At 50.0% G+C, this 15,020-nt stretch overlaps 1 protein-coding gene across 7 annotated transcripts in view; it reads left to right on the forward strand.

Annotated features, from left to right (window-relative positions):
- Positions 1-160: 160 nt before the first annotated feature.
- CE2H19orf47 (chromosome E2 C19orf47 homolog) overlaps positions 161-15,020 on the forward strand; it is a 37,264-nt gene continuing 22,404 nt past the window's right edge. For 2 of the 7 annotated variants that reach the window (XM_043598892.1, XM_043598887.1), the window contains exons 1-4: positions 4,171-4,340; positions 8,621-8,708; positions 8,866-8,980; positions 10,847-10,928. In XM_043598892.1, coding sequence (XP_043454827.1) covers positions 4,322-4,340; positions 8,621-8,708; positions 8,866-8,980; positions 10,847-10,928 — 304 coding nt within the window. In that variant the 5' untranslated portion in view covers positions 4,171-4,321. Of the gene's footprint in view, positions 265-1,611; positions 1,719-4,168; positions 4,341-8,620; positions 8,709-8,865; positions 8,981-10,846; positions 10,929-15,020 lie in introns of those variants that run through there. The other 5 variants (XM_043598894.1, XM_043598893.1, XM_043598889.1 and 2 more) reach the window with 5 other exon arrangements.

Consider the following 15,020-nt stretch of genomic DNA (forward strand, 5'->3'; position numbering starts at 1 on the left):
CTTTCTCATTGGCTGCGCTCCTCGCTAGAGCGGGGCGGAGCGAAGCGCCTGGGAGACCGTGGGAGGTCACGTGACGGTTGCGGCCACACTCTCGCTGGTGGCGGCCCGGTGGGCTAGAGCGGCCGCGGTCGGTCGGTCCGGCTTCCGGCGATGGGGGCGGTGCTTCCGGGGCGGGCAGCCGGGCCGAGGGAGGAGGGTCTGACAGTTGGCGCCGCCGGGGAGGGAGGGCGGGCGGCGCGAGTGGGCGCGGGCAAGGAGGGTCAGGTGAGGCGCGGGCCATGGGTGGTGGGACTGGGCCGGATGCGGAAGGGATGGATGGCGTTCTGGTTCTGGAGTTATTCTCGGCGTCGCTGTGCGGCCCGGACAAACGACTTCTTTCTCTGGACCTCAGTTTCCTCCTCTGTAGAATGGGGGCCAGAATCTGGCATAGCATCCTCCCTCTGGGTTGGAGTGAGAGCTCACCTCGTGCATGTTGGAGACCCTAGTTCAGCGCCTAGCACACTGCACACTTCGTACTATACTTTTGTTAGTACTGTACTGATGAAAATGTTTGCGCTTGGCATGGAAGATCTGGGTGTGGGGGCATGAAATTGGAGGCCGGCAGATTTCGGTTCAAGTCCCAGCTCAGCTTTGTGGCAGTGAGCCTGTGCCTTAACCTCTCTGAACCTCATTTTCCTTATCTGCAGAACGAGGGCTAATAGTACCAATATCATAGAGTCGTTGTGAGGATGCTAATGAAATGTGCATGTAAATCCCTTAACACAGGGCTTCGTACAGTATTGAGTAAGAGCTCCATGTATTGGGACTATGATAATAATGACTCTGAGAGTTACTGGTGTAGCTGGGACTTGCAAGGGAGTAAAGGGTTGGAGGAAGCCCAGAGACAGCAATAGGAAAAACTGGAATCTGGAATTGGGCAAATCGACGTCCTGCCACTTCCTATTTGACCAATTTTGCCGGGTCTCCTAGATTTAAGTTTTTCTTTTTTTTTAAAACCACTAATGCATTTTCCTCCAGTCAGTTCACTTGAGATGGACATTTTGCATTGCTGTACTAATGGAAAACCAGCATTGCTGGCTGTGAAAAGAAGGAAAACTTAACCTAAAATGCAGCGGAAGTAGAATAGTCTATTAAATTGTAGACAGAAGCTGAAAGAGATTGAAATAACCTGTGCTTTGCGATTCCACAATGCCACGGACCCTATCAAGTTATACTCTGTTCTTCACTTGCATTTGGCACGGGGCTGACAAAAGTCAGTGACTGTCCTACCCTTTCTCTAGCTCACCGAAGGTGCATTTATTTAATGCGTATGTACATAGCACTTATCTCCTGCCAAGCGTTGTTGTAAGCACTTGGTGTTTATGAACTTGCTTCATCCTAACCACTGTAAGAATAGATACTCCTATCCTTCTTGTTTTAGAGTTGAGGGGAAGTGAGATCCAGAAAGGTTCAGCCACTTGCCCCAGGATCAGGGTTCAGAAGTGGTAAAAGGATTTAGGTCCAAGCCTTTTAAAAAAGGGCTTAGCAAGGGAGTCTGATACATGGTAATTTCTTGAGTTTGGGGAATTGTCATTTTCTATTATTATTAACATTCCAATTTTCACTGTTCAGAAAGTCAGCGCTGGAGATGGGCTTTTAATGAAGGAGAGAGGCAATTGAGTCCAGCAGGGTGACCTCTGCAGCTGTAGGGAGAGGATACCAGTACTCAAAGGCTTCTGGTAAGCATTAACTGGAACCTTGCCAAGACTGAGCACAGTGCCTGGCTTGTAGTAATCGCTCAACCAGTGTTAAATCATAGTCATTGGACTGACTTGGGTTCAAGTCCTGGCTTATAGTTATTTGCTGTGTGATCCCGGACCTGCCACTCTCGTTTGTAACGTGGGGATCGTTTTAGGGGCGCCTGGGTGGCTCAGTGGGGTAAGCGTCCGATTCCAGATTTCAGCTCAGGCCATGATCTCGTGGTTCATGGGTTTGAGCCCCGCATCGGGCTCTGCGCTGATGGTATGGAGCCTGCTTGGGATTCTCTCTCCCCCTCTCTGCCCCTCCACTGCTTGCGCTCTCTCTCTCTCTCTCTCTCTCTCTCTCAAAAATAAAAAACGTTCAAACAAACAAACATGGGGATCATTTTAACTTTGTTCCCCAGGTGGTTGTGGGGAGACACTGAGCTGTGTATATTCAGTGCCTGCCGAGGAAACATTCAACAAGAGCTACTGAATGGGCCCTGGAATCCGGGAGAACTTGTTTTCAAATCCCAGTAAAGTCACTTGCTAGATGTGCCATTTGGTAAATGACTGTACCTCAACGAGTCGGTTTTTTTTCATCGATTAAGATGGGGCTAATAATAGTGCTCAGTCACGAGGAGGTTGTGAGGTGTCGACACGATGCCTGGCTCCGGTCCTGGTGCATAGTCAGTGCTCAGTACGTGAGATTTGTTTTCCTGTCTGACATATCGAACCCTTGCCATGCCCTGCTCTTTGAGAGATGCTGGTTGTGCGGTCTTTGGCCAGTGGCAAAATCCAGAGGGGAAAGTAGATCTTAGGAGTCAGGTACGGGGCAGAGTGATGTCTGTGGTCACGTTCATCAATAAGACATGCAACCAAAGCCAGAGGTGGTCAGGATGAACCCTCGCCGGAGGTAGAGGAGAGAGTCTCACATCTGGTGACTTCAGGAGAGCTTCACAGAGCAGGTGGCCAGGCAAGCAGAGTGAAGGAGAGCTTGCCAGGAGGACAGGATAAGAAAGCATTCTGGGCCCAGGTGACCTGCTGTGGGAAAACCAGGGGGGCCGGCAAAGCCCTTGGGTGTTAGAGGACAGGCTAAGGTGGGATCCCTGGGAGATAAGAACAGCCACTGCTTCTAGACAGTTGGAATGCGCAGGCACTGCCGCAGGTGCCCCGTGCAGAGAAACTCGCCTGGCCTTACAGCAGCCCTTCAAGGGTAGTACCATCTGGACCGTCCCTGTCCCTATTTACAGATGAAGACGCCAGGTTGACTAGTGAAGTAACCTGTTAAGACCACACAGCTAGCGTGTGGTCGAGCCAGATTTGAACCCTGCAGTCTGGTTCCAGGGCCCTTACTCTTCTACTGTCTCTCCTGTACCGTCAAAATGGGGACAGGGAGGGGCAGACTGTGGAGGACGCCGAGAAGGGGTGAGGGAGAAGGATCAGAATCGGGGGCTGAGGTGGGTAGAAGAGGGCAGAGGGGCTGGAGGAGAGGGCAGGGCTGGAGAAGGACAGGAGGGCTGAGTGGGAGGTTTGGGCCCGGGCAGCGTGGGACGAGTGATCCTGGAGACCGATAATGTGGACCCATCAGGCAAGGAAGTTTTTCCCTTTTAGTTTCCTTTCAGCCCTGCTCTTCGTGTTCAGGGGAAAGTCTCCTCCGTTGGTGCTGGTATGTCTTTAACAGCTTCCGGGCACCTGCAGTCTTACCTAAGTGGACACTGGTTTCCCATTTCTCCTCCGAGGCCCCTCGTGAGGCGGTGGGCCACCCGTCTGCGCTCAGCTCCCCCACCCTCCTCCCCTCCGCTCACTCACTGCAGCTCAGTCTCAACGGCTCCGTGCGTGCGGTCCCCCTCACATGCCAGATGGGCTCCTGCCTCAGGGCACTGGACTTGCTGTCCCTTTTCCCGGAACACTCTTCCTCTACAAAACCACGTGGCTCGCTCCTCCACCTTCTTCGGGTCTCTGAATGTCACCGTAGAACGGTCTCCCCTGTTCCCCCTGTTTAGAATTGCAGCCCCTCCCTTCCTGGTCCTCCGGGTTTTCTCCATGACACCGAAGGCTTTCTGACTCACCGTATCCTTATCTGTTCTGCCTGTTTACTTCTCTGTCTTCCCCTCTCCCCAGTCTCCACCTAGATGCCACACTCTGTGTTTTTGTTCCCCTCCGTATCCTTAGCTCCTAGAATAGTGCCGCACGCATAGTAGGTTGTTAGGAAGCAGTTTGGGAACGGCTGACTAGTTATGGTTAAAGTCTTGAGCGGGGGTGTCTTTTGTTTTCTTTTTCTTTCTTTTCCTTGCTCATTCCAGCCAGAAACTCTTGAGGTGTGTGGGAACAGAGCTGCGGACGTTTGCCGTCCCTGGGCCTTGTCCCAGGGAGCAGTGATAGTTGTGGTGGCAGCTCTAACCCAGGCTGACTTCCTGCCAGCTGTTCCAGGCTATTCCTGGGCTGTGAGCCCCCAGCCCAGGAACGCTTCTCTGGCAGGCAGACCGACAGGCAGCCAGGGAGGGACGTACGTACACTCACAGCCCGTGGCGACTCATGGGCCCTTCTCCCCTCGTTCTGTCTTCCAGGCTCCCGGGAGCAGCACCAGGGCCAGGGAGACAATGGTCTCAGTGACTATGGGTGAGTCTGTGGTCTTCTCTCTGGGCTCCCTCTCCCCACTGTCCTTTTTGAGGTATGACCTTGGTGAGGGGAGACGAGGTGGGGGAGGGAGGGCCAGGTCACTGGCAGGAACAGCTGTACCCTGAGGAACGTGGAGGCGGGGCCAGGGCCTCTCCGCTCTGTGTGTTGGCCTCCGGACAGCATGGTCTAGCCTTAAAGAACTTGTGTCATGAAGTCCAGCAGCGCCTGGGTTTTCTCACCTATAAAATGGAGATACAAACAGTTCCTTACATCCTAGGATGTTGTAAGTAGAGAGCTTGTTGCACATCAGATCTTGGGCATGGTTCTTGACAAATGTTAGCCGTTATTATTCTCATGGGCTGTGTCTCTGTATTCTCTCTAAGCCCGTATTTTGGGATTGCCCAAGCACTGAGGTCAGCTGGCAGCTTTGCAATTTTTGAGATTTGTACATCTAGAAAAGTACATAAAACGTCGGAAGAGCAATTAAGAAGCAAACATCGGAATACATCCTTCACGGTTTCATTTACGTAAAGCACAGAAACAGCCCAAACCAATCTGTACCATTAGAAGGTGGTGGTTGCCCTCGGGACGCCACTACACAGGGAGTTGGTGGGGGGTGGGGTGGGGGGGTGGGCGTGGCTTCTGGGATGTTGGAAATGTTTTATTTCTGGATCTGGGTGCTGGTCTGCAGGTGTGTGTTGGTTTGTGAAAATTATGGACCTATGTGTACCCTTGTATGTGCGTATGTTCTAGTTCAATACAAACGTTTTAAAAACGAACCATCCAGGCCAAGAAATACAATGTTGCCAGCCTCCCCAGAGCCCATCCCAGTCACAACCCCCTCGCTCCTCCAGATGGAATCAACCATTATCTCATCTTTGTGATCATTTCTCCTTGCCTTTTATAGTCGTACCACCAATGAGAATATTCCTATTCTTTAGACTTTGGTTTTGAACTTGGGGGAACGAAATCATGCCTTGTGTTCTCTTGTGTGTGGCTTCTTCTGTACCACACAACATCTGAGCATCCCCTCTGTTGCCGTGTGTAGCTGTGGTTCTCTCCTCTGCACTGCTGTGTGGTATTTACTGTGTGAGTGGCCGCCCTTTGTTTACCTGCCTCTGTCCGTGGCTACTGCATTGTTTCTGGGTTGGGGCTGTTACAGACAGACTGCTGTGAATATTCTAGTGAATGTCTCCTGGTGTGTATAGCAAGCCATACCTCACTGAGTCCATGACCCACGCTGTTGCCCATCTTTAATATTTCGGAAACAGGGTGCTTATGGCCATTTTATTGGCAGTATGTTTTCCTCTTCAGGAGGACATAAAATGACGGTGGGGGCCTGATGTGGGGATGTTGGCAGTTCCTTGACTTTCTGCTTCAGGCAGCTAGCTACCCCCAAATGATGTGGCACCTTTTTCCTCCTTAATAAGATTTTTTAAAAACTAGTTTTAGAGAGAGGGGCTCCTGGGTGGCTCAGTTGGTTAAGGGTCCAACTTTGGCTCAGGTCGTGATCTCATGGTTCGTGAGTTCGAGCCCTGCTTTGGGCTCTGTGCTGAGAGCTGGGAGCCTGGAGCCTGCTTCAGATTCTGTGTCTCCCTAGTTCACTGCCCCTTCCCCACTAACACTCTGTCTCTCTTTCTGTCTGTCTCTCAAAAATGAATAAACATTAAAAAAATAAAAAAAAATTTATTTTAGAGAGAGTGTAAGCAGGGGAGAGGGACAGAGAGAGAGAGAGAGAGAGAGAAAGAGAAAATCTTAAGCAGGCTCCACACTCAGCGTGGAGCCTGATGTGAAGCTTGATCCCACAACGCTGGGATCATGACCTGAGCTGAATTCAAGAGTCAGACACTTAACTGACTGAGCCACCCAGGCTCTCCCCCTAACCTTTTTTTTTTTTTTTATTTATTTTTTTATTTTTTAATTTTTTTTTTTCAACGTTTATTTTTATTTTTGGGACAGAGAGAGACAGAGCATGAACGGGGGAGGGGCAGAGAGAGAGGGAGACACAGAATCGGAAACAGGCTCCAGGCTCTGAGCCATCAGCCCAGAGCCCGACGCGGGGCTTGAACTCACGGACCGCGAGATCGTGACCTGGCTGAAGTCGGAGGCTTAACCGACTGCACCACCCAGGCGCCCCTCTCCCCCTAACCTTAATAATAGTTTAATTAAGATACAATTCACATTTTATACAGTTCAATGGTTTTGTGTTTTTAAGTAAGCTCCACACCTATCATGGAGTCCGACATGGGGCTTGAACTCCCAACACTGAGATCAAGAGTCGGATGTTTAACCGACTGAACCACTCAGGCACCCCCGCTCAGTGGTTTTTATCCACGGAGCTATACAACCATCATCACAATCAATTTCAAAACCTTTTCATCACTCCTCCCAAACGCCCATACCCATTAACTGATAGTCAAGTTACTCTCTTTTCCTCATCGGCCTCTCAAAACTACTAATCTACTTTCTTTCTTTTTTTTTTTTTTTAAATGTTTATTTATTTTTGAGACAGAGAGACAGAGCATGAACAGGGGAGGGGCAGAGAGAGAGGGAGACACAGAATCTGAAACAGGCTCCGGGCTCTGAGCTGTTAGCACAGAGCCCGACGCGGGGCTCGAACCCACAGACGGCAAGATCATGACCTGAGCCGAAGTCGAACGCTTAACCGACTGAGCCATCCAGGCGCCCCTGCTAATCTACTTTCTGTCTCTGTAGTTCTCTGTAGATGTTTACCTGTTCCAGCCATTTCATATAAATGGAATCATTTTGTGGTGCCTTTTGATATTTAGACAAAGTTGCCTGCTTTTGGCTAACAGAACCCAGGGCCCCATTCCTGGGCAGGTGGATGGTGCCTGTGCAAGGCAGCAAAAGCTGGGCTGGTGGGGGAGTCCTGAGGGCATGAGCTCCTCACCTGCCTCAGTCCTGGGGAGATGGGCTTGTGGCCAGGTGGGCAGGGGCCTCCCTGGGAGAAGAGGGGTCCCTGGGCTTGGCCTGAGTTCTGGATGGCCACCAAGACCAGAATCTCTTTCCCCACCCCGAGGCTCAGTTGTCTGATAAGCAAAATGGGCCTAGCAGTAGCAGACTTCTTCTCATCTAACATAGCATGGATTGTTGGGTGCCATGCTATATACCTTGAGAAAAAGTTTCACCAGCTAAAACCATGGCACACCATTGATTCTGAGGTGGATCTTAGTTTCAGAGGTGTTAAAATGTGAAAAAAAAAATCTTTTGGAATTAGTGATCTTATCTAACACACATTGGCCACACCTAGTTTGAAAGTCACACCCAAGAGGCCAACAAAGAAGTTTCCAGACAATAAACTTTCATGGGTGGGTGCCTCCTTGGTCTTGACCTTGGCCTGGCTAATGGTGGTAGAATAATAGAATAAAAATAATGATACTACTACTACTAATAATGGCAGCTGCTATGAGTTGATGTTGTCCCCTGGCCAGGTGTCATTCAAGGCCCTTTATGTGGACTTTCTCATTGAGTCTGCACAGTGATCTGAGGATGTTAGTGTTATCACTAGAATTCGAACTCGATGAAGGAAGGGATGTTGTCTTGTGCCTTGTGGTATCCCCGGTGGCTGGAATGGGACCTGGCCTGTGCCAGTCCTCGATAAATACTTACTGAGTGTATTATCGTAAATTCACAGATGAGGAAACTGAGACACCAGGCGTTAACCTCCCATTGTCTCTTGGCCCGGAAGTGGCAGAGCCAGAATTTCAACCCAAGCTCCAAAGCCTATACTTGCTGCTCCTACAGTGAGGAGAGGGCTTTATTGACGCTCACAGGCCAGCTCTGTGTCCCTTCTTCCCATTTACCTGTGGATCCTGTCACTCTCTGGAGCTGGGCCGGTCAATGGGGACCAGGGCGGAGAACGCAGAGTCCCAGCTCCCTGAAACCTGGCCCTGGCCAAGCATGGGGACAGCCGCTGCGGGTCACATCCCAGGGCAGGGCAGAGCTTATAAGAAGGGCGGTACAGCGGCACGTGGGTTGGGGACTCTGCTTCCTGTTAGCGATGTGGCCTGAGGCCAGCTGCCCAACCTCCCCCTGCCTCAGTGTCCTCATGGGCCGAGTGTGGGAGTCCTAATGCTGCTGAGCTCACAGGGCTGTCGCGGGCCTAGTTCCACTGTCTGCGTGAAGCGCTCAGCCAGGGCTTGGCACGCGGTGAGCATTTAATTTGTGGGAGCTGCTGCTGTTGTGGCTGCTGTTGTGGCTTTTCGGCTGCTCTTCTCTAGAGAGAACAATGGGAATAATGAACCCTGTCCACCCCTCAGCCACTTCCGAGTGGATCCAGTTCTTTAAGGAAGCCGGCATTCCTCCTGGGCCTGCTGTCAATTACGCCGTGATGTTTGTGGATAATAGGTAAGGGGGCCCGAGGGGACAGAGTTGAACCTGGAGAGAGGAGGAGAGAGGCGGGGAGAGGTGGGGGGAGCCTGGGGGGGGGACAGGGGGAGATGGGAGCTGGCTGGCCCTTCCATCCTGGCGCACTGGCGGCCTCACCACTCACCCTCCCCTGTAGGATCCAGAAGAGCATGCTGCTGGATCTCAACAAAGAGATCATGAATGAGCTGGGCGTGACTGTGGTGGGCGACATCATCGCCATCCTCAAGCATGCCAAGGTGGTGCACCGCCAGGTGGGTGTCCCACCCCACCCCTTGGTCCCCGGGTTTAGGGCGCGGTGGAGCAGCGGTAGCAGAGCCAGCAGGAGGCTTGGAGGCAAAGACAGGCAGACCTGAGCTCCAAGGCTGGCTGCACCATTTGTTGTGTGACACTGGGTGTGTTGCCTAACCTCTCTGAGCCTTTCTTTCTCCATTTGTAACATTAAAAAAAAAAAAAGTTTATTTTTGAGAGAGAGAGAGAAAGAGAGAGTGCACACACAGGGTGAAGGGCAGTGAGAAAGAGGGACAGAGGATTCGAAGCAGGCTCTGTGCTGACAGTGGAGAGCCCAATGCGGGGCTTGAACTCATGAACTGCGAGATCATGACATGAGCCTAAGTCAGATGCTTAGCCGACTGAGCCACCCAGGCGTCCCTCTCTCTCCATTTGTAGAATGCAGATAGGCAGACCTATCTTGCAAAGTAGTTGTATTATGTTAAATAAAGCCCCGGTACAGTGTAAACGGTAGGGCCTCAGTAAAGGCTCTGTATTACCATTACTAGTTCTCATCTTCCCCGTGATAATAACATCACTAGCAGGATTCTTGTCTATCCCCAGGGCAGGAGCTCCCCGCTTAGGACCCAGGTGCTGACTTGGCCAACAACATGGCTGTTCCATTCTCGGCCCCTCCACTTACGGTGACCCTAGACTAGTGATCTTCACTTCCCTGAATCTTCTGAAACAGGCTTCTCCCACACCACTGCTGCTGTGGCCACCTACCAGATAGTATGTGGCACCGAGCTCCACACTGGGAATGAAGAGCTTGTTGAGCTTTGATAGCTGACATTTACCGAGTGCTTACCATAGCCTGCCAGGTGCTGTCTCCATCCTTCATCCATTTTAACTCATTTCCTGCTCACTCCACTTGACTGAGAAGGAAACTGGCTCTAGAGCGGTGCTCTCAGACTCCCCACTTTACCAAATGGTAGCTGCTTCCCCCATCCAGGGACGGGCCTTCACCTGTCCAGCCAGCCAGGCCCACGCCGTGATGGCTTTCTCACGTCAGGGACTTGAGTTATCACAGAGAAGGTCACTGGGCAACACTTTTTTTTTTTTTCCTTGCAACTTTTAAATTTGGGAATGATTTTAGATTTACAGAAAAGTTCCGAGAGCAGTACAGAAAGTTTCTGTGTCTCCTTCACCCAGCTTCCCTTAATGTTAACATTCGTAATAGCCACGGTCCATTTGTCAAAACGAAGAAATAAACATCAGGACACTGCTATTAACAAAAATACAGACTACTTGGATCTTATCAGTTCTTGTATTAAAGTCCTCTCTCTGTTTCATATACCACATTGCATTTATTTATGTCTCTTTCTGTCTCTTAAGTCCCCGTTGATTTATACCAGTTTCATAGTCTTCCCAGATAATGTTCGATGACCTTGACAGTTTTGAAGAGTACTGGTCAGTTGTTTTATAGAACGTCTCTCCGTTTGGGTTTGTCTGATGCTTTCTCATGGTTAGGAGTGAAATGTTTTGAACTCTCTTCTGTAGCAGCTCAGGCTCTGATCCCCCTATGTTGCTCAGATTTCTCAGATTATCCTTGTCCGCATGGTATCCCAGGCACCTTTTTTTTTTTTTAATGTTTATTTATTTTTGAGAGACAGAGAGCATGAATGGGGTGGGGCAGAGAGAGAGAGAGAGAGAGAGAGAGAGAGAGGGAGAGGGAGAGAGGGAGACAACAGAATCCGAAGCAGGCTTCAGGCTCCAAGCTGTCAGCACAGAGCCTGACGCGTGGGGCTCGAACTCACGAACCGTGAGATCATGATCTGAGCCGAAGTCTGAGGCATAACCGACTGTGCCACCTTGGTGTCCCATTATTTTATTTATTTATATTTTTACAGGACATGTGCAAAGCTGCCACTGAGTCCGTGCCCTGCAGCCCCAGCCCCCTCCCAGGCGAGATTCGCCGAGGCACCTCTAGCGGTGAGTCCCATCTACCCAGGGTTCCTTTCCTTCAGTCATACGCTTCAGCTGTAGAGGGGATACACCTGAAATCTGCAGAGGTGAAACAAAGCCATCTGAGGTTCTCTTAGGAAAAAAATAGTCTGGGTAGTGAGGTGGCAATACGTCCGGTCGATTTTCGTTGGTGGTAGTTCTGCTCCATAACGTCACTGTGACCACTGAATTAGTGAATATTGAGTCACTGCTTCAAGAGGAAGTACAAAGTTAGGTTCCTGTAAGCCTCTAGTCACAACATTTTGTCAGTTGATTAACAGATCTTATTATTATTTTCTTTAAATGTTTATTTATTTTTGAGAGAGACAGAGACAGAATGCAAGTGGGTTAGGGGCAGAGAGAGAGGGAGACACAGAAACAGAAGCAGGCTCTAGGCTCTGAGCTGTCTGCACAGAGCCCGACGCGGGGCTTGAACTCACGAGCCGTGAGATCATGACCTGAGCCGAAGTCGGACGCTCAACGGACTGAGCCACCCAGGCGCCTCGACACAGATCTTATTTTATGTGTATTTCTGTTTAGAGACCTTTTACTGGTAATACATTGTTGATACATTAACATCAAGCTCACAGCCAACAGCACTGTGACTCCTGCCTGGACGAAGCTAATCTAACATGTATTTTCTCCATAAGGCACATCACCTGGGAATATGAGAAAGCACTTTGTCACTATGTTTGAGCGCCATTTTAAACAGCAAAATCACTATCCAAAAGCACAAAAATGTAAAAAGGGGACACAAAATAGACCGTGAGAAGGATACTTGTTTACCGTGAGAGCTGAAGGCAGAGAGTCCCCTTGTTTGACTTCAGTTGGGAGTGTGTGTTGGGTGACTCGAGTGTTTCACTGTTCAGCGCATGGCTGTGAATGTCAGCAAAAGCACCACAAATACGGTTTTGGGGTTAGAAATCAATTATAGTGAATAGGCGAATTTGCAAATATGGAATCCGTGGATGGTGAGAATGGTATTTATACATTTGATTTTTTAGCAGTGTGATACCTTTTTTAAGAAAAATAAACTTTAGAAATTTAATATGCATATTAGCTTAACAAGCCCCAAACTGGTTTAAAATACAAGCTTTTATCTCTCGTGATTTTTTTTTTAATGTTTTATTTATTTTTGAGAGAGAGAGACAGAGCACGAGTGGGGGAGGAGCAGAGAGAGAGGGAGACACAGAATCCGAAACAGGCTCCAGGCTCTGAGCTGTCAGCACAGAGCCCGATGCGGGGCTTGAACTCACAAACTGTGAGATCATGACCTGAGCCAAAGCTGGACACTCAACCGACTGAGCCGCCCAGGTGCCCCATATCTCTCGTGATTTTATGACATGGCTGGTCACTTCTGCTCTGGGTCAGCTCAGCTGATCTCAGTGGTCACCTGGCAGTTTGGTTGAGGCTGGGTGATCTAGGATGGCCTCACTCACGTCTGGTGGTTGGCTTGATGTCCTCTGGGCCAACAGAGGTGACTTGGCCACATGTCTCTCATTTTGCAGCAGGCTAGCCTGGGCTTGTCCACGCAGTGCTGATTGCAGGGCTCTCCAGAACAGCATAAGAGGGCAGACCCCAGTGTGCAAGGCACCTCTTAAGCTTCTGCCTGTATAACAGTTGCTCTTGCCTCATTGGCCAAAGTCAGTCACGTGGCTAAGCCCAGAATCAGCGTGGGCAGTGCCTACCCAAAGGCATGGACAGAGGGAGGGTGAAAAAATTGGTGTTCTTTTCTGCAGCAGTCTTCCTCAACTTACACACAGGAAAGCGTTCCAATCATAAAGGTACAGCCGAATCACTTTTCACAAGTGCAACACTCGTGTAGCCAGCAGCATCCAAATCCAGAAACTGAAACATGACCAGCATCACTACCCGCCCCTCCTCTCCAGGGTACCCATTACCTTGATGTCTTTTTTTTTTTTTTTTAAGTTTATTTATTTATTTTGAGAGAGACAGACTGTGAGTGGGGGAGGGGCGGAGAGAGAGAATCCCAAGCAGGCTACGCACTACCAGCGCAGAGTCTGACATGGGGCCTGAACCCACGAAACTGTGAGATTGTGAGCTGAGCCAAAACAAGAGCCGGACGCTTAACCCACTGAGCCACCCAGGTGCCCTTTATTGACCCTGATCTCTAACAGCATTGATGATCTATTTTTTTAGTCTTTTTGCTCGTCTTTCAAATGTACATCAATGAAATCAGATAGTATGTTATTTTTATACCTTTTTGAATGTCTTAGTGTCAAACAAGTTAAAAAAATTAAAACTAACAAAAATGCTCACGGAGGAAATAGGCAGGAATAGAGGAGGCAGGCAAAGAAGGAAAGGGGTGGGGAAGAATGTTCCAGAGAAGCATTCCTGGTACACTCGCTTCTATACACTTTACGATATACATCTTTGAATACGCATGTCTGTATCTATGTGTCTGACACCTGACTACAGTTCAAATTCGTTAGGGCGAAGATAGTTGTTTTTCTTCCACCCAAATGGTGCTTACCTGTCGTGATAAAACATCATATGCCTTATCCCTTTTAAGCAAGACATCTCCCTCTGGGTACACTGCAAGAGGCAGGGCCTCTCAGCTGCTTACCTTTCATAGCAGAACATCCCGATCATCCCAGGACAGATTCTGTGCAGCCAGGTGGTTTATAGCTGGTCAGAAAGCCACCCCTATCTGGATTCAGAGCTGTCTGAAGAAATGTCCTGGGGAAATTGTGGAGGGGTGTATACCGATCGTTACCAGGGGAGTGAGCAGGGCTGAAAACTGGCCATTTCTTTCTGGTGAGGGGCAGGGAAGAGGTCTGATTGGGAAGGGCCAATCCCCAGACTTCCGGGTGACAGTAAGGCTCCAGTTCTTGACCTGGGTGGTGGGTATGTGGGAGTTCACTTTTTGTTAAGTGGTCTCTGTGGGTTTGGTGTATTTTTCTGTATGCTATAGTTATAATTTAAAAAATCAACCAAGTAATATATAATTGTGATAACGTATTGAGGGTCATTGTGGGGAACTTGAGCAGGTTTTGAGAGAGAGCACATAGCAGAAAAAGAAAGGACTTTTGGGGAGTAGGTAGGGTGGAATACCCAAATCTGAAAGCCCTTGGTGGAGGGTCTGGGGATTACTGGGACTGTGGTATAAGCAGGGACGGCATGGAGACCCCCTCCCTCCCCTGCAGGGCTTCCCCAAGAGCTTTTGAAACCTGTGCCCTAAAACCAGCTGTTCTGAAGACAAGACCCGTGTCTTTCCCATGCTGGGGTTGACCCTCTAGAGCATGCTGTAGCTCCCACCTCGCACCCTGAAATCCCTCCTTCTGCTCCACAGAAGACAGGGGCGCCAGAGCCTGCCCTCACCCCCATCCTCCATCCCCAGAAGGGGGTTACCGCTTATCTCCCCTCAGCCCAACTGGAGCCGGACCCACCACTGCTTTAGGGACCTGGCTGAGTGATCCCCTCCTGGAGTCACCATTTCCTCGTCTGTAAAATTGGCTTGCAGTAGATCTGTCTGGTAGGGATGTTGGGATTTTCAGTGATAGTGTTCATCTTTGCCAGTAGATGTTCTGTGAGGACCTCTAAAGCACCAGAAACTGTGATAGGCACTAGGGATACAGAAATAAATGGGCATTGTCTTCTCATGGGGCTTGCATGCTCGTGGGAGAGCCCACCAGCAAACAAAAACATGTAATTTGATGTCAAGCAGCGATTAGGGCTACGAAGAAAAAGAGAGCCTTGCGTAGGGTCAGGGTGGGAGAGGGGACGGAGAGGTCCAGGAAGCTTTTTCTAAGGAGGTGCTGTCTGAGAGGAGACCTGAGTAAAGAGCCAGAGAAGGCCCATTGGTACTCAGGGAACTGCATGCCAGGCAGAGGGAACAGCATGTGCTTTGAGAAGGCGCACACTTCTGGGGGAAGAAGATCCCCAGACCAGCTGGGCTGAAGTGGAGCTGGGAGAGGAGCTCAGAACAGGGCTGGGTAACTGCTGGGTGAAGAGTGACAGGAACCAGTCTGGTCTAGGCCCTCAGGAAGGACCCCCAGGCAGTGAGGAGCGGGCTAGCTCCTGTTTAGACTGGCTTACGCCCAAGCATCCCCATCATGG

Source organism: Prionailurus bengalensis, chromosome E2 (assembly GCF_016509475.1).
Source record: "Prionailurus bengalensis isolate Pbe53 chromosome E2, Fcat_Pben_1.1_paternal_pri, whole genome shotgun sequence".
Taxonomy (NCBI): domain Eukaryota; kingdom Metazoa; phylum Chordata; class Mammalia; order Carnivora; family Felidae; genus Prionailurus; species Prionailurus bengalensis.